This window comes from Schistocerca americana, chromosome 3 (genome assembly GCF_021461395.2).
Source record: "Schistocerca americana isolate TAMUIC-IGC-003095 chromosome 3, iqSchAmer2.1, whole genome shotgun sequence".
Lineage (NCBI taxonomy): Eukaryota > Metazoa > Arthropoda > Insecta > Orthoptera > Acrididae > Schistocerca > Schistocerca americana.
In genome coordinates, this window is record NC_060121.1 from 373,102,501 (window position 1) to 373,125,934 (window position 23,434).

Sequence of the window (23,434 nt, forward strand, 5' to 3'; positions counted from 1 at the left end):
CTCGTTTCTGATTTTGCCATTCACAAGGTGGAGCACATTTTTCTTCACTCCAACGTGCTTCAAAAAGAAAATGATAGTAGCGGTACTTCCCTTTGTTAATGTATCTCGGTTGGCTTCTGCATCTGTTACGAGAATGTTGTTGTCTTTGATTCCAGCTTTCTCTCAGCTTACTTTGTAGTTCATTGATCCATGCGTGCTATTCATGTAACTGTAATGTATAATATACAGCTGATGACAACCTCTCTTATGAAATTGAATGAATTTCATTAGCTGATCCCATTTCTATAATTCTTTTTACCACGAGAGCCTATTTATCTACACCCTCTTCAGAAATAGTTACAATGCTTCAAATATATCCTGTAAGTTGGTCTAATGACATAAAGTTTTCAGAGTCTTGTGTGCCACATTTTTTCCTGCACAACCTTTCATTATTAACAACAGCTGAGTTTGGTTTTTGGTAGCATAACTACAGTTTGTTGACTAAGCTTTTCATTTGGCTTACTTTTTTCAACACTGTTAAGAGGCTGTTTTGTGTGTGTGTGTGTGTGTGTGTGTGTGTGTGTGTGTGTGTGTAAGGAATGTTTATTTAACTTAGAACTAGTGATGGGTGCCCAAATATTTTCAACAAATTGTGACCCCAGGTACGTAGTAAATAATTAAACTTTGTAGATTCAGTTGTTATGCTGGCTACTTGAAATTGTGCTTCAGCTTTGCAGAAGCAGGTTTGGCAGCACAGAATGGTGGTAGTATCATGATGATCTTGTTCACTTCCACTTTTCCTGGAGCTGCAGCATTTTTGGTGGTGATTTCCGTGATCTTTTACTTTTTGTCGTACCTAGTAAATCTTGTTGGGATCACCACTTGACCACTTGAGTGAGCTCATTCCTTATGATTAGCACAAAATCCAATTAAGCCAAACACTCTTTCAGAATACAACACTTTTTATTTTACAACTCACTTGTCATGTCTTTGCAATCTATCAAAATGTAATCACAGTAACAGGTATAGCGATACATTCATAAAACAAGTGAACGTATAATTTGGAATTACTTGAAATGAATAATTTATATTTTTAGTCACTGTTTACATTTTTGTATGTCGCCATGCTACTCTAATTTGTGTTCACTCTAAGCTACAAATTGTTGTGCTGTGTCATAACATTGTGTGTTTAGGAATTTGATTAAATAATGGGAGCACTAAACTGCCTGAATCCTTCTCAAGATCCGTGAATATAAGTAAAAAAGCATACAATTGTGTTTTATAACTGCTTGCACTAAAAAATTATTCTGCTTATTTGAAGTGCTACAGCAGGGTGATGGGCCATTAATTATTTTTTGATGGACCTTGTTTGTATCATAACTTTCTCTTCCATTATCATGTGTAGCGGGCGCTGTTTTCCCTTGAATTCTGTATGCTGCCATGAGACTAGAGGCAGTAGCTGTTGATAATCATAGCAAATTTGCAACTGCTGTCATTTATTTGTTCTTATTGAAATCCTATAATGTCTTGCTTCACGGTAGATTACTAAAATACCGTAATAGTCATTAGATACTGGTGGCTCTGAAAACTCTGTTATAGCATGAGGAAAATCAAAAGACAACCTCCATGTTTGTAAGGAAGTTGGAGAACATGCTTCATAAATTAAATGTTTACCCCAAGATCATATGTTATTTTATCTAGCCCCTGTATTCCACCCAAGCCTTTCACTGTCATATTCATTATTTTTATTTATTTATGTGTAAGTATCTTAGATTTGTACATTTTACTGCAAGTAAGAGAAATATCCATTTTGTGCTTTAAAACAGTATCAATATTGGAATGGACAAGCTGGTGTTATTGTTGTAGGTCTTTGAATAAGATGTGCCACTCACAAAATTCTTTATTTTTTTCTGCTCCAGGCAGTCGTACTTATCCTTGAGGGCAACCACAGCGCAGAGGTGAAGGAGCAGGCGCTATGTATCCTTGCAAACATCGGGGACGGGGAAAGTGCCAAGGAGTACATAATGGCAAATGAAGATGTTCTGAAGAAACTGACAGACTATATGGTTAGTAGTGCTTTTTAAACAGTGAACTATTTTTTTTATTTTTTTTTATTTCCGTATAAGCGTTGAAAGTCAGTGTTGCTGCAGTTTTGTAAATGGAACTACTGAATACAGATTTGTTAAATATCCATCAGCCATTTATTTTAGCTCATAAGTAGCTACAAATGGTCTACAGTTGTATTTTATTGCACATTTTATAATTGTAAATAATTAATTTTAAAGCATTGCAGTGATGGATTTGTGTATATCTTAAAGGGCACAATATTCTGGAGAATTGAACTCACAGTGATAGTTGCATTTCTAGCTAGTGATCAAAGGGTGTGGTCTTCCATTCCTTTTTCTCTCTTATTTCATTTTTTATTAATATTTTTCTGTGAAATGTAAATGTTGTTATATATAGCTAAATAGATATAGTCATCAGATTGAAAGATCATTATGATCCTGCCCAAAAGGATACTGCTACAACTCAATCTGTTGAAGCAGAAACAAACTAAATACCGAAGTGAGTGTTACTTCCTTTGTATGGATTGCAGTGTATCTGCAGGTGAATTACCTATCCCTGTGGCACCTGTTAGGTTTCTATGTTTTGTAGTATGTATGGATTGCAACATTGCATGTAAGAAAACTTCAAAGTTATATTACATTCTTCACACAGCAGAATATTTACTGTCTTATCACTACATTTTTCAGTCTCACAAACTAAAAACTGTAACAGCATATACTGAAATGGTTTGTGAATAACACAATTACTTCATAAACAACTCAAGGAGCTGTGCAGGGAAAACGTGGGTGATTGTCACAAAATATGTGAAGTTAAGAGTTGTGAGAGAGACAAAGAGCAACTTTGGAACAGGACTTCACACTATTGTGACATGCTGTATCGTTTAATGTTTCACAAGCATTGCTACCCACACCTATATGTGAGCCTCACTCATGCCAGTCCGTAGGAAGTCATATTGTGTCGAGCACAGTGAACTTTTCTTTTCAAACAACATAACGTAATTCTATTGTGCCAACATTTTCTAACAAATACTTTACAGCTCAGACAGGGTAATGCTGAAGAAGTGCTTCATCTGTACACGGGGAGAGGCCAGATAATAAAGCTTCAAAATACCAGAAAATTTTATACTACAAATGGTAGACACTGTTTCCAACCAATCATTTTAAACATGACAGATGCATGATCAGGCTCACACTTCTTTTTATTTGTCACATTCGTAAGTACCATCCACATCATGCCAAATGAGTTTGAAAGTTTGTGCTTGCAAATTTCTCCAATTGGACATGACAAGTATGCCTTAATGACAGCGCAGTTCTCCTAAATATGCTATCGAGTGTTCAGTGCACAGAATGCTTGCATCTTGTTAGTAGAAAACACTCATAAATTAAAGAAACACCAAATACAATTTTTGGAATGTAACATGTATTTACACCTACAAACTTTAACATTCCTACAAAAAACTTTCAAGAATAGTTAGAAACTGCTAATTTGGCTACATAAACAAAAGTGTGGTTCATATAAGATTGTGCACCTCTTTCATTTTAGGAGACAAGTGAGCCATTTAATTCTATTTTTCATAATTATTGAAATATTTTCTCCATATCTAAATAAATGAGAGTGCTTTTTATGGGCCAACACGAAAAGTGGTCTGCAAGGCAGAAATAGCAGGTGCCATTATATTGTGTCATGCATTACTTCATGAAAATGGGAAGTGTCAGCATGAGTGTCCTCTTTAGGAGGTGATGGACGCCCATTTTCAACCTAGAGTGAAACAATTTAAACCATTCTTTTCGTGTGAGAATTTTGTTTTCAGAAACTTGTATTTCTGTGTAATTATTTTTATCCCTTGTTGTCGAAAATGGTAGTTTTCTTGAATATATTCAGTGTTTGACATGTGGTAATGTCACAAAAATGAGACAACATTATTTATTTGTGATACTATATAATTTACTGTAAATATTTTCTGTTTTTTTTTATGAAAATACACAAATTAAACTATTTAGTACATTAGTCAGTCAACATTTTCTTTTCATTTTCTCTTGATATTACAAATCTATGTTCTGTTGCTATATGCAAACACTATTCTAATTAAAGGTCAACCAACACATATTGTTGAGAGAAAATGGCAGATTTAATGTCCATGTTCGACAGAGTACTGCTTCCTAAACTTGAGCCTCCAAAAACTGCATTGTAGCATTAGTTCTTTCTTCAGTTGTTAAAAAAGAATTATCATTAACCATTTGAATATATTTCACTGATGAAGTGAAGCATGACCATATATATGTTTGTTTTAACAACATTATGAAAGAATAGATGTTGCTTGCCACATAGAGGAGGCATAGAGTGGCAGGTAGGCACAGTGAGAAAGACTGCTTGATGATATTCAAGTATCAGACTAAATCCTACATCAGATGTAGACAACAAAACTGACTCGCATTCACACAAGCACAACATACACATACACATGACCAATGTGTTCTCTGGGCCTGAAGACCTGACCTTTTTCACCAGGTTGGTGGGGAATATGGAGTAAAGGAGCTTGAATGGATAGAGGTCATCGTGGAAGAGTGAGTTCTAGCTGGATATGTGTAATTTGATGGTAAGGCCATTTGGGAGGATTCCAGGAGTAAGGAGACAATGCAGGTACATTATGTGAGTTTGGATTGGCATGAGGTAGGGAAATTTTCCTGTATTGGTGCAGATAGAAAGAACAAGGATCCATAGTGGAGGATAAAAAAACGTTTAAAATTATGTAAAGATACATGAGCATAGACAAAAATACACAAACAAAATGTAATGAATGAAGTGCGGGAAAGACAAGGTGAAACCCAAGTAAGTGTAGTCAAAAATGAGATGAGAACGAAATAAAATAATCAGGAAAGCAGGACAAGATCAAAGTGAAAGTAAAAATAAAAATAAGTTGGGCTTCTCTGCCCTACCCAGATGCAACAGTGGCCGTTTGGGTTGTGGGTGTATAGGGTGGGTGGGGGATGGGGGTTGGGTGGGGGGGGGGGGGGGGGAGAGAGAGAGAGAGAGAGAGAGAGAGAGAGAGAGAGAGAGAGAGAGAGAGAGTTGGTCCAATAGCTGAATAATATCTATCAGTCTCTTTCATTGTGTCGGTCTACCACTCAGTGCCTCCTCTATGTGGTGAGTATCTGCCCTTTTATATTGTTGGTATTCCTAACATATTTAATCGAGCGAGGTGGCGCAATGGTTATCACACTGGACTCGCATTTTGGAGGACAACGGTCTGACGAAGAAATAATGACGTTAAAACCTGTGGGAAGCGGCTAAAAATTATAAGTGATGTGGGAAAAACGGAAATGGAAATAAAGCGAAAGTTATTAGAACTGGCCGAAATGGTTGTTTAAAAGGTGAAAGGAGCTGTTTGTGAACTAGAAACGGTGGATATTATAGCGGCGGTAGTGCTGAAAGCGCCAAAAATTATTTTTTTTTATTTTTTTTTTTTTTTATTTTTTTTTTTTATGGTTTGGAAGTGGGTTACGTATTATTTAGTATACATAGGCGGGATAAAATAGTATAGCAGATTACGGTAAAAAGGAGAAGGTGAATACAAAGTGAAACTACTGGCAAAAACAGAAAGAGGAAAATAAGACGACAGAAAAGATTTCGAAATGCAACAGTGACAATAACAAACGTAATTGTTGGATTCAAATTAATAATTAATGATATCAATATAATAGAGGGAAACATTCCACGTGGGAAAAATTATATATAAAAACAAAGATGAGGTGACTTACCGAACGAAAGCGCTGGCAGGTCGATAGACACACAAACAAACACAAACATACACACAAAATTCAAGCTGTGTCTGTATGTGTGGATGGATATGTGCGTGTGTATACCCGTCCTTTTTTCCCCCTAAGGTAAGTCTTTCCGCTCCCGGGATTGGAATGACCCCTTACCCTCTCCCTTAAAACCCACTTCCTTTCGTCTTCCCCTCTCCTTCCCTCTTTCCTGATGAGGCAACAGTTTGTTGCGAAAGCTTGAATTTTCTGTGTATGTTTGTGTTTGTTTGTGTGTCTATCGACCTGCCAGCGCTTTCGTTCGGTAAGTCACCTCATCTTTGTTTTTAAACATACTTTCTTTTATGAGGTAATAAACACTGAACCACTGATCAACCACAATCTATTGGTTATGAACTGTAGATTAAAACTGAAGAAACTGCAAAAAGGTGGGAATTTAAGGAGATGGGGCCTGGATAAACTGAAAGAACCAGAGGTTGTACAGAGTTTCAGGGAGAGCATAAGGGAACAATTGACAGGAATGGGGGAAAGAAATACAGTAGAAGAAGAATGGGTAGCTCTGAGGGATGAAGTAATGAAGGCAGCAAAGGATCGAGTAGGTAGAAAGACGAAGGCTAGTAGAAATCCTTGGGTAACAGAAGAGATACTGAATTTAATTGATGAAAGGAGAAAGTATAAAAATGCAGTAAGGGAAGCAGACAAAAAGGAATACAAACATCTCAAAAATGAGATTGACAGGAAGTGCAAAATGGCTAAGCAGGGATGGCTAGAGGACAAATGTAAGGATGTAGAGGCTTATCTCATGAGGGGTAAGATAGATACTGCCTACAGGAAAATTAAAGAGACCTTTGAGGAAAAGAGAACCAGTTGCATGAATATCAAGAGCTCAGATGGAAACCTAGTTCTAAGCAAAGAAGGGAAAGCAGAAAGGTGGAAGGAGTATATAGAGGATCTATACAGGGGTGATGTTCTTGAGGACAATATTATGGAAATGGAAGAGGAGGTAGATGAAGATGAAATGGGACATATGATACTGCATGAAGAGTTTGACAGAGCACTGAAAGACCTAAGTCGAAACGAGGCCCCGGGAGTAAACAACATTCCATTAGGACTACTTACAGCCTTGGGAGAACCAGTCCTGACAAAACTCTACCATCTGGTGAGCAAGATGTATGAGACAGGCGAAATCCCCTCAGACTTCAATCCCGAAGATAGCTGGTGTTGACAGATGTGAAAATTACCGAACAATCAGTTAAAAAAGTCACAGCTGCAAAATACTAATGCGAATTCTTTACAGACGAATGAAAAAACTGGTAGAAGCCGACCTCGGGGAAGATCAGTGTGGATTCCATAGAAATGTTGGAACATGTGAGGCAATACTGACTCTACGACTTATCTTAGAAGTAAGATTAAGGAAAGGCAAACCTACATTACTAGCATTTGTAGACTTAGAGAAAGCTTTTGACAATGTTGACTGGAATACTCTCTTTCAAATTCTGAAGGTGGCAGGGGCAAATACAGGGAGCGAAAAGCTATTTACAATTTATACTGAAACCAGATGGCAGTTATAAGAGTCGAGGGACATGAAAGGGAAGCAGTGGTTGGGAAGGGAGTGAGACAGGGTTGTAGCCTCTCCCTGATGCTATTCAATCTTTATATTGAGCAAGCAGTAAAGGAAACAAAAGAAAAGTTCGGAGTAGGTATTAAAATCCATGGAGAAGAAATAAAAACTTCGAGGTTCGCCGATGACATTGTAATTCTGTCGGAGGCAGCAAAGGACTAGGAAGACCAGTTGAATGGAATGGACAGTCTTGAAAGGAGGGTATTAGATGAACATCAACAAAAGCAAAACAAGGATAATGGAATGTAGTCAAATTAAGTCGGGTTATGCTGAGGGAATTAGATTAGGAAATGAGACACTTAAAGTAGTAAAGGAGTTTTGCTATTTGGGGAGCAAAATAACTGATGATGGTCGAAGTAGAGAGGATGTAAAATGTAGGCTGGCAATGGCAAGGAAAGCGTTTCTGAAGAAGAGAAATTTGTTAACATCAAATATAGATTTAAGTGCCAGGATGTCGTTTCTGAAAGTATTTGTATGGAGTGTAGCCATGTATGGAAGTGAAACATGGACGATAAATAGTTTAGACAAGAAGAGAATAGAAGCTTTCGAAATGTGGTGCTACAGAAGAATGCTGAAGATTAGATGGGTAGATCACTTAACTAATGAGGAGGTGTTGAATAGAATTGGGGGGGAGAGGGGTTTGTGGCACAACTTGACTAGAAGAAGGGACCGGTTGGTAGGACATGTTCTGAGGCATCAAGGGATCACCAATTTAGTACGAGGTTCATTCAAGTTCTAAGGCCTCCGATTTTTTTCTAATTAACTACTCACCTGAAATCGATGAAACTGGCGTTACTTCTCGACGTAATCGCCCTGCAGACGTACACATTTTTCACAATGCTGACACCATGATTCCATGGCAGCGGTGAAGGCTTCTTTAGGAGTCTGTTTTTACCACTGGAAAATCGCTGAGGCAATAGCAGCACGGCTGGTGAATATGTGGCCACGGAGAGTGTCTTCCATTGTTGGGAAAAGCCAAAGGTCACTAGGAGCCAGGTCAGGTGAGTAGGGAGCATGAGGAATCACTTCAAAGTTGTTATCACGAAGAAACAGTTGCGTAACGTTAGCTCGATGTGCGGGTGCGTTGTCTTGGTGAAACAGCACACGTGCAGCCCTTCCCGGACGTTTTTGTTGCAGTGCAGAAAGGAATTTGTTCTTCAAAACATTTTCGTAGGATGCACCTGTTACCGTAGTGCCCTTTGGAACGCAATGGGGAAGGATTACGCCGTCGCTGTCCCAGAACATGGACACCATCATTTTTGCCGGTTACCCGAAATTTTTTTGGTGGCGGTGAATCTGTGTGCTTCCATTGAGCTGACTGGCGCTTTGTTTCTGGATTGAAAATTGGCATCCACATCTCATCCATTGTCACAACCGACAAAAAGAAAGTCCCATTCATGCTGTCGTTGCGCGTCAACATTGCTTGGCAACATGCCACACGGGCAGCTGTGTGGTCGTCCGTCAGCATTCGTGGCACCCACCTGGATGACACTTTTCGCATTTTCAGGTCGTCATGCAGGATTGTGTGCACAGAACCCACAGAAATGCCGACTCTGGAGGCGATCTGTTCAACAGTCATTCGGCGATCCCCCAAATCAATTCTCGCCACTTTCTCGATCATGTCGTCAGACCGGCTTGTGCGAGCCCGAGGCTGTTTCGGTTTGTTGCCACACGATGTTCTGCCTTCATTAAACTGTCGCACCCACGAACGCACCTCCATAACTCCATCACCACATGTCTCCTTCAACTGTCGATGAATTTCAATTGGTTTCACACCACGCAAATTCAGAAAACGAATGATTGCACGCTGTTCAAGTAAGGAAAACGTCGCCATTTTAAGTATTTAAAACAGTTCTCATTCTCGCTGCTGGCGGTAAAATTCCATCTGCCGTATGGTGCTGCCATCTCTGGGACGTATTGACAATGAACGCGGCCTCGTTTTAAAACAATGCGCACGTTTCTATCTCTTTCCAGTCCGGAGAAAAAAAATCGGAGGCCTTAGAACTTGAATGCACCTCGTACTGGAGGGCAGTGTGGAGGGTAAAAATCATACAGTAAGCAGATTCAGAAGGATGTAGGCTGCAGTAGGTACTGGGAGATGGAGAAACTTGCACAGGATAGAGTAGCATGGAGAGCTGCATCAAACCAGTCTCAGGACTGAAGACCGCAACAACAACAACTAACACTGAATAGAGGACTCATTTGACAATACTTATTTACAACGATCACGTCAGAGCACCAAGTTGTACAGCAGTCAGATTGTACTAATATTCACATTGTATTATATTATTAGTAAAATACACACAGAGACACATGCAAATGTATATATAAGTTTATTGGTAGTTAAACTTTTCTAGCTGCTGGCAAGTTACTGAGAATGTGTGTTCGTGAATAATGGACACCTTTTTATACCAAAGTAAGTGACTTTAAATCTTTGTGAAGGTTATTGTTATTTCTAGTATTGATTCCATGAACTGAGCTGTTGGTTTGAAAAGGGATATATTTTTAGTGGAAAATTTCCTTAAGGAATATACATATTGGGAAGCGGCAGTTAATATTCCAATTTCCCTAAACAGGCCTCTGTAGGATGTTCTTGAGTTCAGGCCACAAATAATCCTTATTACAAGTCTTTTTATCCAGAAAACTTTAGCTTGGCTTGATGGGTTAGCACAAAAAAATAATCTCACATGGCATTTTGGAATTAAAGTGAGCATAGTATATCAGCTTTTTCATTTTTTGTGTCCCCTACGTCTGACAGCATTCACATTGCAAATAGAGATCATTGCTTCAGCAGTTTTGTAGTGTGTTCCTCCCAGTTGAATTTATTATCAAGCTGTAGTTCCAGGAATTTAACACTTATTTTATCTGTTGGTCATCATATTTTAGGCATGTACTGGTGGGAAACCTGTTAAAAGTTCTGGATTGCATGTAGTGTGTTTTTTCAAGTGACGAGGTATTGGCGAGGAACAATTTGTTGATGTCTATGAAAATTTCATTAGCCAATCATTCTAAGACTACACTTGATTTGTTGTTTGCTGCAATGTTCATTGATACAAAAAGAAAAATCAAAGGCCCTGAGATGGAACATTGTGGGACTGCCCATATAATTATATGGATATGGTGTCTGTTCTTTCGGACACGTCTGAATGAACAGACACCAATGATGACCTGCAGCCATCTAGAACGAAATTAGAATTATATTAATACCTTCAGCTGCTAACGGGCATTGATATATATCAAGGACAGGTGAAAATGAGTGCCCCGACTGGGACACGAACCTGGGATCTCCTGTTTACGTGGCAGACGCATTATCCATCTGAGCCACCAAGGGCACAGAGGATAGTGCAACTACGGGGACTATCTCGCGCACGCCTCCCGCGAGACCTACGTTCTCACCTTGTATGTCCACACACTACATTCGTAGTGTCCCACCCCAACACCCTCATTACTCGTGGAAGACATTCTTACCAAGTCCTGAAAGAGTTCGGGGAATATGTGTGCATCCATACAGAAGGAGGCCATGGCCGGTGTTGCCAGAACTTTGAACACATAACTTTTATGCCTCCGGAGAATTTTTCTGACATGCACTTACTGCATAAATTGAACATTATATGAAAGTGACTAAATCCAGTTACCTAACATTGTTCCCTGAATTTTTGTCATAAATATATCCAGTTGCCCATCAAAAATATAATTGCTGTCCAGCCGTATATACTCATTACTACCCATTTGAAGCTGGGGTGGATTGCTTGTTGTTTATAATTATGATAAAAGTGTGATAATTACCAGGCAATGAAAAGTATCATACAAAGTGATTATATTGAATGACTAAATATTGAATTTACAGAGCTATGTCATTGCTTTTTCAAACTTGAAGGGAAAAGAGCAGATCAAGGTTTTTGTAAAACCTGCTCATTCATTTTTGTCTTTTCAGCTGCTAAAATTTGAGATGATAGAATTATTTTATCTTACTATCAAATGTCTACTGCAGCATGTTTTGTATTATCAATACTTATGTGCTCTTATGCCCATTCGTAACCAGCTAATTACGGGGAATGTATATGATTGTTCTGTACTGATGACAGTGTGTTAACAATTTTCAAATAAAAACTGGAATTGTTGGTAGATGAAATGAGATCTTTTGTGTTATAAGGGCCAAACTAGTTTGTGTTCATTATGTACTGTCTATGGCTTTATACATGGTGGTCCATTGATCGTGACTGGGCCAAATATCTCACGAAATAAGTGTCAAATGAAAAAACTACAAAGAACGAAACTTGTCTAGCTTGAATGGGAAAACCAGATGGCGCCATGGCTGACCCGCTAGATGGCACTGTCAGAGGTCAAATGGATATCAACTGCGTTTTTTTAAATAGAAACCTCATTTCTTATTACATATTTGTGTAGTACGTAAAGAAATATGAATGTTTTAGTTGGACCACTTTTCTCGCTTTGTGATAGATGGCGCTGTAATAGTCACAAACGTATAAGTATGTGGTATCACGTAACATTCCGCCAGTGAGGACGGTATTGGGAAAAGGTCGATATCGTGTTGATGTATGGCTATTATGATCAAAATGCCCAACGGGCGTGTGCTATGTATGCTGCTCGGTATCCTGGATGACATCATACAAGTGTCCGGAGCGTTAGCCGGATAGTTAAGTTATTTAAGGAAACAGGAAGTGTTCAGCCACATGTGAAATGTGACCTGCAACAAATGATGATGCCCAAGTAACTGTTTTAGCTGCTGTCGTGGCTAATCCGTACATCAGTAGCAGACAAATTGCACAAGAATTGGGAATCTCAAAACTGTCGGTGTTGAGAATGCTACATCAACATTGATTGCACCCGTACCATATTTCTATGCCGAAGGAATTGCATGGTGATGACTTCGTCGTGTACAGTTCTGCCACTGGGCACAAGAGAAATTACGGGACGATGACAAATTTTTTGCACACGTTCTATTTAGCGATCAAGCGTCATTCACCAACAGTGGTAACGTAAACCGGCATAATATGCACTATTGGGCAATGGAAAATCCACAATGGCTGCGACAAGTGGAACATTAGTGACCTTGGCGGGTTAATGTATGGTTCGGCATTATGGGAGGAAGGATAATTGTTCCCATTTTATCAATGGCAATCCAAATGGTGCAATGTAAGCTGATTTCCTACATATTGTTCTACCGATGTTACTACAAGATTTTTCACTGCATGATAGAATGACGATGTACTTCCAACATGATGGATGTCCGGCACATAGCTCGCGTGTGTGTTTGAAGCGGTATTGAATAGCATATTTTATGACAGGTGGATTGGTCGTCGGAGCACCATACCGTGGCCCGCATGTTCACCGGATCTGACGTCCCCGGAGTTCTTTCTGTGGGGAAAGTTGAAGGATATTTGCTATCGTGATCCATCAACAACGCCTGACAACATGCGTCAGCGCATTGTCAATGCATGTGCGAACATTACGGAAGGTGAACTACTCGCTGTTGCGAGGAATGTCGTTACATGTATTGCAAAATGCATTGAGGTTGACAGACATCATTTTGAGCATTTATTGCATTAATGTGGTATTTACAGGTAATCACACTGTAACAGCATGCATTCTTGTAAATGATAAGTTCACAAAGGTACATGTATCACATTGGAACAACCAAAATAAAATGTTCAAATGTACCTACGTTCTGTATTTTAATTTAAAAAACCTACCTGTTACCAACTGTTCGTCTAAAATTGTGAGTCATATGTTTGTGACTATTACAGTGCCATCTATCACACAGCGAAAAAAGTGGTCCAACTAAAACATTCATATTTCTTTCCATTTTACATGAATATATAATAAAAAATGGGGGTTCCTATTTTAAAAAATGCAATTGATATCCATTTGACCTCTGACAGTGCCATCTAGAGGGTCAGCCATGGCGCCATCTGGTTTTCCCATTCAAGCTAGATAAGTTTCGTTCTTTGTAGTTTTTTCATTTGACACTTATTTCGTGAGATATTTGGCTCGGTCACGATCAATGGACCACCCTCTATATTTATGCGTATGTGTCTAAAAGAATGTTTTGTATCAAAGAATTGAATTTCAAAAATATGCATTATTAAATTTGTATTTAAAATATATAGGAAAAGGTGATTACAAATTTGTATTCATTACAATATTTAGACCTAGAAAGATTGGAAAGATCTTGCATGTCCATCACCTAAAACATAGACAGTGGGATGCAGTATACTGGATAGGAAACAGAAAATTGTTTCAATAATGCATGCAAAATATGGCTTTGGGCATTAAGTTTCCACAGAGACTTATTATGTGAATACTAGCAGTGCTTTGAGAGTGGAATCAAAACATACATCATCCTGTCTTATAAATACTGTGACTGTCCTCCAGAAAGCAATCTAGCTGGAGCTTATGTTGTCACAGCTGTGCAAATTTGTAAGAAGTAACATAGTGAAAATAATATGCTCTAGTGTAAATGGAAATATATTACTATAAGTGCTGCAAGGTGCATGTAACCGTAGAAATTGCACATGGTACTTACGAAAGATTTTATTATTGTTATTATTATTACAAATTTTTGCCTCCAGGGCAGTGGTTAACTTGAATGTTACATGATTATTCATTTTTTCTTTTTCTCTTTTTTTTTTTTTTTCTCGAAACCATTCTTTGACAGTTTTTCTGTTTCCTTTGTTTTGTCCATATTTTGCCCGTTTTCTACCTTTCTTTTACTTCAAATTTCATGATGTTAATTTTGTTTCTGAAATTCTCTCTTCAATTTATCATTTGAATACTGGTCCCTGCAAATTTAAATCTTCTTCTAGTTCTTGAAACCAGTTACTTTTTCTATTGAACTGTTTACTACATAAAAAAATCCTCTTGTGTTTGTTGTTCATTCTATGTATGTGTCCATAGAATGTTAGTCGGCATTTTTTGGTCATGTCTATGAGCCTATTTGTGTGTTCATATAATTCTTTGGGTGGTTTCTTCATCCATGTACCATTTCTGTGCCTACATCTACATCTGCATTTATACTCCGCAAGCCACCGAACGGTGTGTGGCGGAGGGCACGTTACGTGCCACTGTCATTACCTTCCTTTCCTGTTCCAGACACGTATGGTTCACGGGAAGAACAACTGCCGGAAAGCCTCCGTGCGCGCTCGAATCTCTCTAATTTTACATTTGTGATCTCCTCGGGAGGTATAAGTGGGGGGAAGCAATATATTTGATACTTCATCCAGAAACGCACCCTGTCGAAACCTGGACAGCAAGCTACACCGTGATGCAGAATGCCTCTCTTGCAGAGTCTGCCACTTGAGTTTGCTAAATATCTCCGTAACACTATCACGCTTACCAAATAACCCTGTGACAAAATGAGCCGCTCTTCTTTGGATCTTCTCTATCTCCTCTGTCAACCTGACCTGGTACGGATCCCACACTGATGAACAATACTCAAGTATAGGTTGAATGAGTGTTTTGTAAGCCACCTCCTTTGTTGATGAACTACATTTTCTAAGCAATCTCCCAATGAATCTCAGCCTGGCAACCGCCTTACCAACAATTAATTTTATATGATCATTCCACTTAAAATCGTTCTGTACGCATACTCCCAGATATTTTAAGGAAGTAACTGCTACCAGTGTTCGTTCCGCTATCATATAATCATACAATAAATGATCCTTCTTTCTGTGTATTCGTAATATATTACATTTGTCTATGTTAAGGGTCAGGCCACTCCCTGCACCAAGTCCCTATCCCCTGCAGATGTTCCTGCATTTCACTGCAATTTTCTAATGCTGCGTCTTCTCTGTATACTACAGCATCATCCACAAAAAGGTGCATGGAACTTCCGACACTATCTACTAGGTCATTTAATATATTGTGAAAAGCAGTGGTGCCATAACACTCCCCTGTGGCACGCCAGAGGTTACCTTAACATATGTTGACGCCTCTCCATTAAGAACAACATGCTGTGTTCTCTTTGCTAAAAGCTCTTCAATCCAGCCACACAGCTGATCTGATATTTTACTTTGTTTATCAGGCGACAGTGTGGAACTGTATCGAACGCCTTCCAGAAATTAAGGAAAATGGCATCTACCTGGGAGCCTGTATCTAATATTTTGTGGGTCTCATGAACAAATAAAGCGAGTTGGGTCTCACACGATCGTTGATTCCTACAGAGTAGATTCTGGGTTTCCAGAAATGACATGATACATGAGCAAAAAACGTGTTCTAAAATTCTACAACAGATCGATGTCAGAGATACCGGCCTATAGTTTTGCGCATCTGCTCAACAACCCTTCTTGAAAACTGGAACTACCTGTGCTCTTTTCCAATCATTTGGAACCTTCCGTTCCTCTAGAGACTTGCGGTACACGGCTGTTAGAAGAGGGGCAATTTCTTTTACGTACTCTGTGTAGAATTGAATTGGAATCCCATCAGGTCCAGTGGACTTTCCTCTGTTGAGTGATTTCAGTTGCTTTTCTATTCCTTGGACACTTATTTCAATGTCAGCCATTTTTTCGTTCGTGCGAGGATTTTAGAGAATGAACTGCAGTGCGGTCTTCCTCTATGAAACAGCTTTGGAAAAAAGTGTTTAGTATTTCAGCTTTACATGTGTCATCCTCTGTTTCAATGTCATTATCATCCCAGAGTGTTTGGATATGCTGTTTCAGCCCACTTACTGATTTAATGTAAGACCAGAACTTCCTAGGATTTTCTGTCAAGTCGATACATAGAATTTTACTTTCGAATTCACTGAACACTTCACACATAGCCCTCCTTATGCTAACTTTGACATCGTTTAGCTTCTGTTTGTCTGAGAGGTTTTGGCTGTGTTTAAATTTGCAGTGAAGCTCTCTTTGCTTTTGCAGTAGTTTCCTAACTTTGTTGTTGAACCACGGTGGGTTTTTCCCATCCCTCTCAGTTTTACTCGGCACGTACCTGTCTAAAACGCATTTTACGATTGCCCTGAACTTTTTCCATAAACACTCAACATTGTCAGTGTGTACTGGTCCAAAAATTATCAGGATTTTACATTCTATTTTTTCTGCCTCTTGCGATTCCTGACGCTCCAATTGTGGTTGTTTCTGATGCATAGAGTGCTTCTGGTGATACAGCTGTTCTGTAGTGCCTCTGTTTGCCATGTCTTGAAACATTTCTTTTACTGTAGTGTGTCTATGTCAGTCTGTACACTTTCTGAAGTTTTTCTGTTCCTGCGTTGGATGCCTTGTTTGATCTTCCTGTTTGTATATATTTCCAAAAATTTTTGAATTTTTCCACTCTTCTAACCTTTCTGTATTTTGTGTACATGGCTTGTTTGTTCTTTCTTTCCATGTATTGCATTTTCTCACACAATGTCTGTAGACATGTTTTGGTAGAAACTTCATGTAAGTATTCCAGTCCTTCTTGTCTGTTGTTGCTGAGTATTGTCAGGTCATCAGCAAATGCGAAGCATTTTACGAGCATCTTGTTTGCACACTTCTTTCTAACTGAATTGTTTTAATTTTTTCTTCCTATTGTTTGATAATTTTTCCAAGATCATGTTGAAGAAAAGCACTGAGAGATGATCACCTTGTCTGATCCCCGTATGTACAGGTATCTTGAATGGATGTAAGATTTCTCCCATAGATTTTATTTTGGATGTAGTGTCTGTAAATGTCTGTTGTATGAGTGTCCAAGTTTTTCTGCCTAGTCCATATTCTTCTAGTGTGTCAAAGAGACTCTGACTGTCTGTGGAGTCTTAGACCTTTTTAAAGTCCACGAGTATGACTACAGTGTTGTTCGTCTGTGTGACCCTCATGAGTGTTCACAGGTTCCAAATCTGTTCGAGACAGAAGTTCAATTTCTGAAGCTTGCTTAGTATTCACCTGTCTTTGTATCAGCTTGTGGTTCTAGTCTGATGATTAATGCCGTGGAGAGAATTTTGTAGGTGACTGGTAATAATGAGATACCTTTGTAGTTATCAGGGTCTGTCTTGTCACCCTTTTTGTAAAGTATGTAAATCAACCTACGTTTCAATTCCTGTGAAATTTTCTCTGTATTCCACATTTCTGTGAGAATTTTGTGGATTTTCTTTGTTATAGAATTTTATGGATTTTCTTTGTCATGGCTTTGTCTTTGAGTTTCCTGCTCTTGGAGGTAGTGCCGTCTTCTCCTGGGGCTCTGTTGTTTTTTAGCTGTTTTATAATCTCTTCTACATCTGTTATTGAACGTGGTTTTGAATCTGGGTTGGGTACTGTTTTCATGAAGTGTAATTTTTCTTTAGTCTTCTTGCAATTAAGGAGTTTAACAAAACAGTTTTTAAGAATTTTCCTGTGTTCTCTAATATTTGTTTCCAGAGATTGTCAGTTCTTTTGAAACAAATATTTGGATACTGATAACCCTTATGAACTGTAGATTAAAACTGAAGAAACTGCAAAAAGGTGGGAATTTAAGGAGATTGGACCTGGATAAACTGAAAGAACCAGAGGTTGTACAGAGTTTCAGGGAGAGCATAAGGGAACAATTGACAGGAATGGGGGAAAGAAATACAGTAGAAGAAGAATGGGTAGCTTTGAGGGATGAAGTAGTGAAGGCAGCAGAGAATCAAGTAGGTAAAAAGACAAGGGCTAGAAGAACTCCTTGGGTAACAGAAGAAATATTGAATTTAATTGATGAAAGGAGAAAATATAAAAATGCAGTAAATGAAGGAGGCAAAAAGGAATACAAACGTCTCAAAAATGAGATTGACAGGAAGTGCAAAATGGCTAAGCAGGGATGGCTAGAGGACAAATGTAAGCTTATCTCACTAGGGGTAAGATAGATACTGCCTACAGGAAAATTAAAGAGACCTTTGGAGAAAAGAGAACCACTTGTATGAATATCAAGAGCTCAGATGGAAACCCAGTTCTAAGCAAAGAAGGGAAAGCAGAAAGGTGGAAGGAGTATATAGAGGGTCTATACAAGGGCGATGTACTTGAGGACAATATTATGAAAATGGGAGATATGATACTGTGTGAAGAGTTTGACAGACCACTGAAAGATCTGAGTCGAAACAAGGCCCCGGGAGTAGACAACATTCCATTAGAACTACTGACGGCCTTGGGACAGCCAGTCCTGACAAAACTCTACCATCTGGTGAGCAAGATGTATGAGACAGGCGAAATTCCCTCAGACTTCAAGAAGAATATAATAACTCCAATCCCAAAGAAAGCAGGTGTTGACAGATGTGAAAATTACCGAACAATCAGTTTAATAAGCCACAGATGCAAAATACTAATGCGAATTCTTTACAGACGAATGGAAAAACTAGTAGAGGCCGATCTCGGGGAAGATCAGTTTGGATTCCGTAGAAATATTGGAACACGTGAGGCAATACTGACCCTACGACTTATCTTAGAAGAAAAATTAAGGAAAGGCAAACCTACATTTCTAGCATTTGTAGACTTAAAGAAAGCGTTTGACGATGTTGACTGGAATACTCTCTTTCAAATTCTGAAGGTGGCAGGGGTAAAATACAGGGAGCAAAAGGCTATTTACAATTTGTACAGAAACCAGATGGCAGTTATAAGAGTCGAGGGACATGAAAGGGAAGCAGTGGTTGGGAAGGGAGTGAGACAGGGTTGTAACCTTTCCCTGATGTTATTCAATCTTTATATTGAGCAAGCAGTGAAGGAAACAAAAGAAAAATTTGGAGTAGGTATTAAAATCCATGGAGAAGTAATAAAAACTTTGAGGTTCGCCGATGACATTGTAATTTTGTCAGAGACAGCAAAGGACTTGGAAGAGCAGTTGAACGGAATGGATAGTGTCTTGAAAGGAGGATATAAGGTGAACATCAACAAAAGCAAAACGAGGATAATGGAATGTAGTCGAATTAAGTGATGCTGAGGGAATTAAATTAGGAAATGAGACACTTAAAGTAGTAAAGGAGTTTTGCTATTTGGGGAGAAGTAGAGCGGATATAAAATGTAGACTGGCAATGGCAAGGAAAGTGTTTCTGCAGAAGAGAAATTTGTTAACATCAAATACAGATTTAAGTGTCAGGATGTCGTTTCTGAAAGTATTTGTATGGAGTGTAGCCATATATGGAAGTGAAACATGGACGATAAATAGTTTAGATAAGAAGAGAATAGAAGCTTTCGAAATGTGGTGCTACAGAAGAATGCTGAAGATTAGATGGGTAGATCACATAACTAATGAGGAGGTATTGAATAGGATTGGGGAGAAGAGAAGTTTGTGGTACAACTTGACTAGAAGAAGGGATCGGTTGGTTGGACATGTTCTGAGGCATCAAGGGATCACCAATTTAGTATTGGAGGGCAGCGTGGAGGGTAAAAATCATACTGTACATCACCAAGAGATGAATACACTAAGCAGATTCAAAAGGATGTAGGTTGCAGTAGGTACTGGGAGATGAAGAAGCTTGCACAGGATAGAGTAGCATGGAGAACTGCATCAAACCAATCTTAGGACTGAAGACCACAACAACAACCACCCTTGTATTTTCCCTGCGTATTCTGTAGAAATTTCTCATGTTATTTCTCTTGATTTATTTGATAAAAGGGAAAATAATATTGGTTTTGCCACATTCGATAAGGGTTTAAGCTGAAATACTTAATAATACCGCATGAAGTAACTGATTTGACTTTGTTGGTAGTTCACTGTTAGTTAAGAGCTATTTACACACTGCTTAAAATGGATTACTTAAGTAAGCCAGCTACCAACTAAGTTATATTTTACATATGCCAAGGACAAGTAATTAACCTCTGTCAATGAATTTAAAGCAGTGAAGTTTTTCATTATCTGTATAATAATATAGTTTATCTAAAAAACAAAGATGATGTGACTTACCAAACGAAAGTGCTGGCACGTCGATAGACACACAAACAAACACAAACATACACACAAAATTCTAGCTTTCGCAACCAACGGTTGCCGAGTGATTCCAATCCCGGGAGCGGAAAGACTTATCTTAGGGGGGAAAAGGATGGGTATACACTCGCGCGCGCACACACACACATATCCATCCACACATATGTGACAACATGATGATCCACACATATGTGTGGATGGATATGTGTGTGTGCGCGAGTGTATACCCGTCCTTTTTCCCCCTAAGGTAAATCTTTCCGCTCCCGGGATTGGAATGACTCCTTACCCTCTCCCTTAAAACCCAAATCCTTTCGTCTTTCCCTCTCCTTCCCTCTTTCCTGACGAGGCAACTGTTGGTTGCGAAAGCTAGAATTTTGTGTGTATGTTTGTGTGTCTATCGACGTGCCAGCGCTTTCATTTGGTAAGTCACATCATCTTTGTTTTTTAGATATATTTTTTCCCACGTGGAATGTTTCCTTCTATTATATTCATATCATTAATAATATAGTTTTGTAGACCTTGTCAAGAACTTTCTTCATTTTGAAATACATCCCCTTTGTATAGCATCTTTCACAGAAATTTTAATACATTGTTTGACCAAAAGTATCTGGACATCAATTAGTGTACATTAATGTGGGATATGTCAACGGTTTGCCTTTATGGCAAGTTGTAATCTAGTGGGGACACTTTCAATGAGGTGTCTGAATGTCTGAGGAGGAATTGCAACCCATTCTTCTTCAAAAGCCAAAACCAGAGGAGGTAGTGATGAGGGGTGCTGTGTTCTGGAACACAGTCAACATTTTAAACCATCCCAAAGAAGGTGTCCCATTGAGTTCATATCAGGACTCCAGGAAAGCCAATCCATTTCAGGATTGTTACTGTCCACAAACCAGTGCCTCACAGATGCTGCTTTGTGACAGTGTGCATTATCATACTGATACAAAAACCCATTGTTTGTGAGCTGTTCCTGTACCGTATGCTGCACATGATGCTATAAAATGTATTTATATCCTTCTGCATGTAGTATTTTCTCAAGTTCTATGAGGGAACCACACTCTAACCATAAAAAACCTCTCATACTGTACATCACCTCCTCCATACTTCACTGTTGGCACTATCTGTGGCGGCAGGTAATATTCTCCAGGCATTCACCAAACCTAAACCCTCATATGAGATTACCACAAGGTACAGCATAATACGCCATGTCAAATCAATTAACTGTAGAAATGTGTTCACTTAGAATTAATCATAGAAATGTGTGTCTTACGAGCGGTTGCTCAACCACTGTACCCCATTCTTTCTAACTCCCTATGGACAGTTATTGTGCTAGCTGGACAGCTGATAGCGGTATGGAACTCTTGAGTGATTTCTTCCACTGGCTTCTTGTGATTTTTTACACCTTCCCTCCATAATGCTTGCCTGGTCTTGGTTTAGCTGTGGTTGTCCCGTCATGTTTCCACTTATTAATTACACTACCAACAGTCAACTTTGGCAGCCTTTGAAGGATTAAAATGTCCTTGATGGATTTGTTACTCAGGTGACATCCAATAACTAGTCAACGTTTGAAGTCACTGAGCTCTCGTGACTGACCCAGTCTGCTGTTACTGCTCCTCATTGACAACATGATAGTCCCTGCCTCCTTTTATACTGGAAGGCCCACCTCTCATGACATCAATTGGTCAATTCCACATTGCATATGGGTGTCCAGATACTTTTGATCTGGTAATGTATGTCACATCTAACTTGCAAACTGTCACTTTTTCCTCAGTTTCCAACCTTGAAATAGAGCAAATAATAATGACAAACTCGGGCTACTGTGTGCACTCTTAGATATATATATTTTTTTAATATAATCCTTTGCCAGCAACTCAGATCTCTGCATGTTGTTCCCAGTCACTGCATTATGGAAATATGTTCTGTATTGTATTTACCCTGTATATTTTCTGTTACGGAATTTTTAGGCAACACTGCAGGTCATGGAGTAGTGATGGTAGCTTCAGGTATGATCCTAATATGATAAATGTGGCAGATCAAAACTCATGTTGCAGCAATGTTACCCTGCTAACAAGATTGAGGGTAATGGACAACTATGTGCTGGACATCGTCAGCATAACACTGTGTTACTAATGTACGTAGAAGGAATAATGCATGTGTCTTGTTATTATAGTCAGTCATACAATGATGCCAGCACATTGAGTGGTGCCAACCATGCTTTGCAGCATTAGCAATAACGTCTTTGTATATAAAGATGTGAGGTTCAACTCTCCATCTAGCCATCCTGATTTATAGATTTCTCTGGTTTCCTCATATTACTTAAAACAAGTCTTGAGAGAATCCTTTTGGAGAATTTCCTGTCCCATCCTTGTCCAATCCAAGCTTGTAATCAATCACCTTGTTGTCAATGTGACACTGAACACTAATCTTCCTTCCTTCCTTTTTTTTCCAAACATGTATTTTTAGTTACTGCTACTTAAACAAAAGTGGCATCCATAACTTCTTGAAGTACCACAATGGTCATTGTTAATTTTAGAGGTAGCCAAGAAAGCATTTCTGTATAATGGATGCATTCACCATACAACTTTTTGGTTCTGAAAGTAAGTAGTAGCTCATACAGCGACTGTTACACAATCCTTCTGTTATCACTAGGTATAATCATCATGGATCTTTCAGTCTAGTGTCATTGATGGTTTGTGCTTTGTCTCATGTGCTGGTTATAACATTATGCAAACAGTCATACCTCCTTCACCTACATGTTCCATAATCTGTGTTTCATCTAACTATTTCCCTAAGACATATCACTTCTGAGTCTGTTGCTGTTGTGCTTACACAGGACTGCTGTGAACCAAGCTACCAGACTGTAGATTTTTGTGGAGGTTAAAACTGTGTTGGGTATTCCTACATTTCTCCTATAGTTAGGATTTAGTGTTCCCTCATTATTGGAAGCTGACACACTTGCTTACTTAGATTTATTTTTACTGTCAGCTTCATTAGTTGCCAACATGCCAGACCATAATATGGAGTTGTAACTATCTATCCTGTTCCCTAGAGCCCATAATTTACTATTCTCATACCAATGCATTTACTCACTTGGATGCCAGAGAATTTGTGGTACTCTGTGGGAAGAAAATCCTCAGATTGGTTTGGT

The 23,434-nt window shown here is 38.8% G+C and overlaps 1 protein-coding gene across 1 annotated transcript in view; it reads left to right on the forward strand.

Moving 5' to 3' along the window:
- LOC124605412 (armadillo repeat-containing protein 8-like) overlaps positions 1–23,434 on the forward strand; it is a 131,447-nt gene that overhangs the window by 82,447 nt on the left and 25,566 nt on the right. The window contains exon 11 of the mRNA XM_047137064.1: positions 1,899–2,045. Coding sequence (XP_046993020.1) covers positions 1,899–2,045 — 147 coding nt within the window. The remainder of the gene's footprint in view (positions 1–1,898; positions 2,046–23,434) is intronic.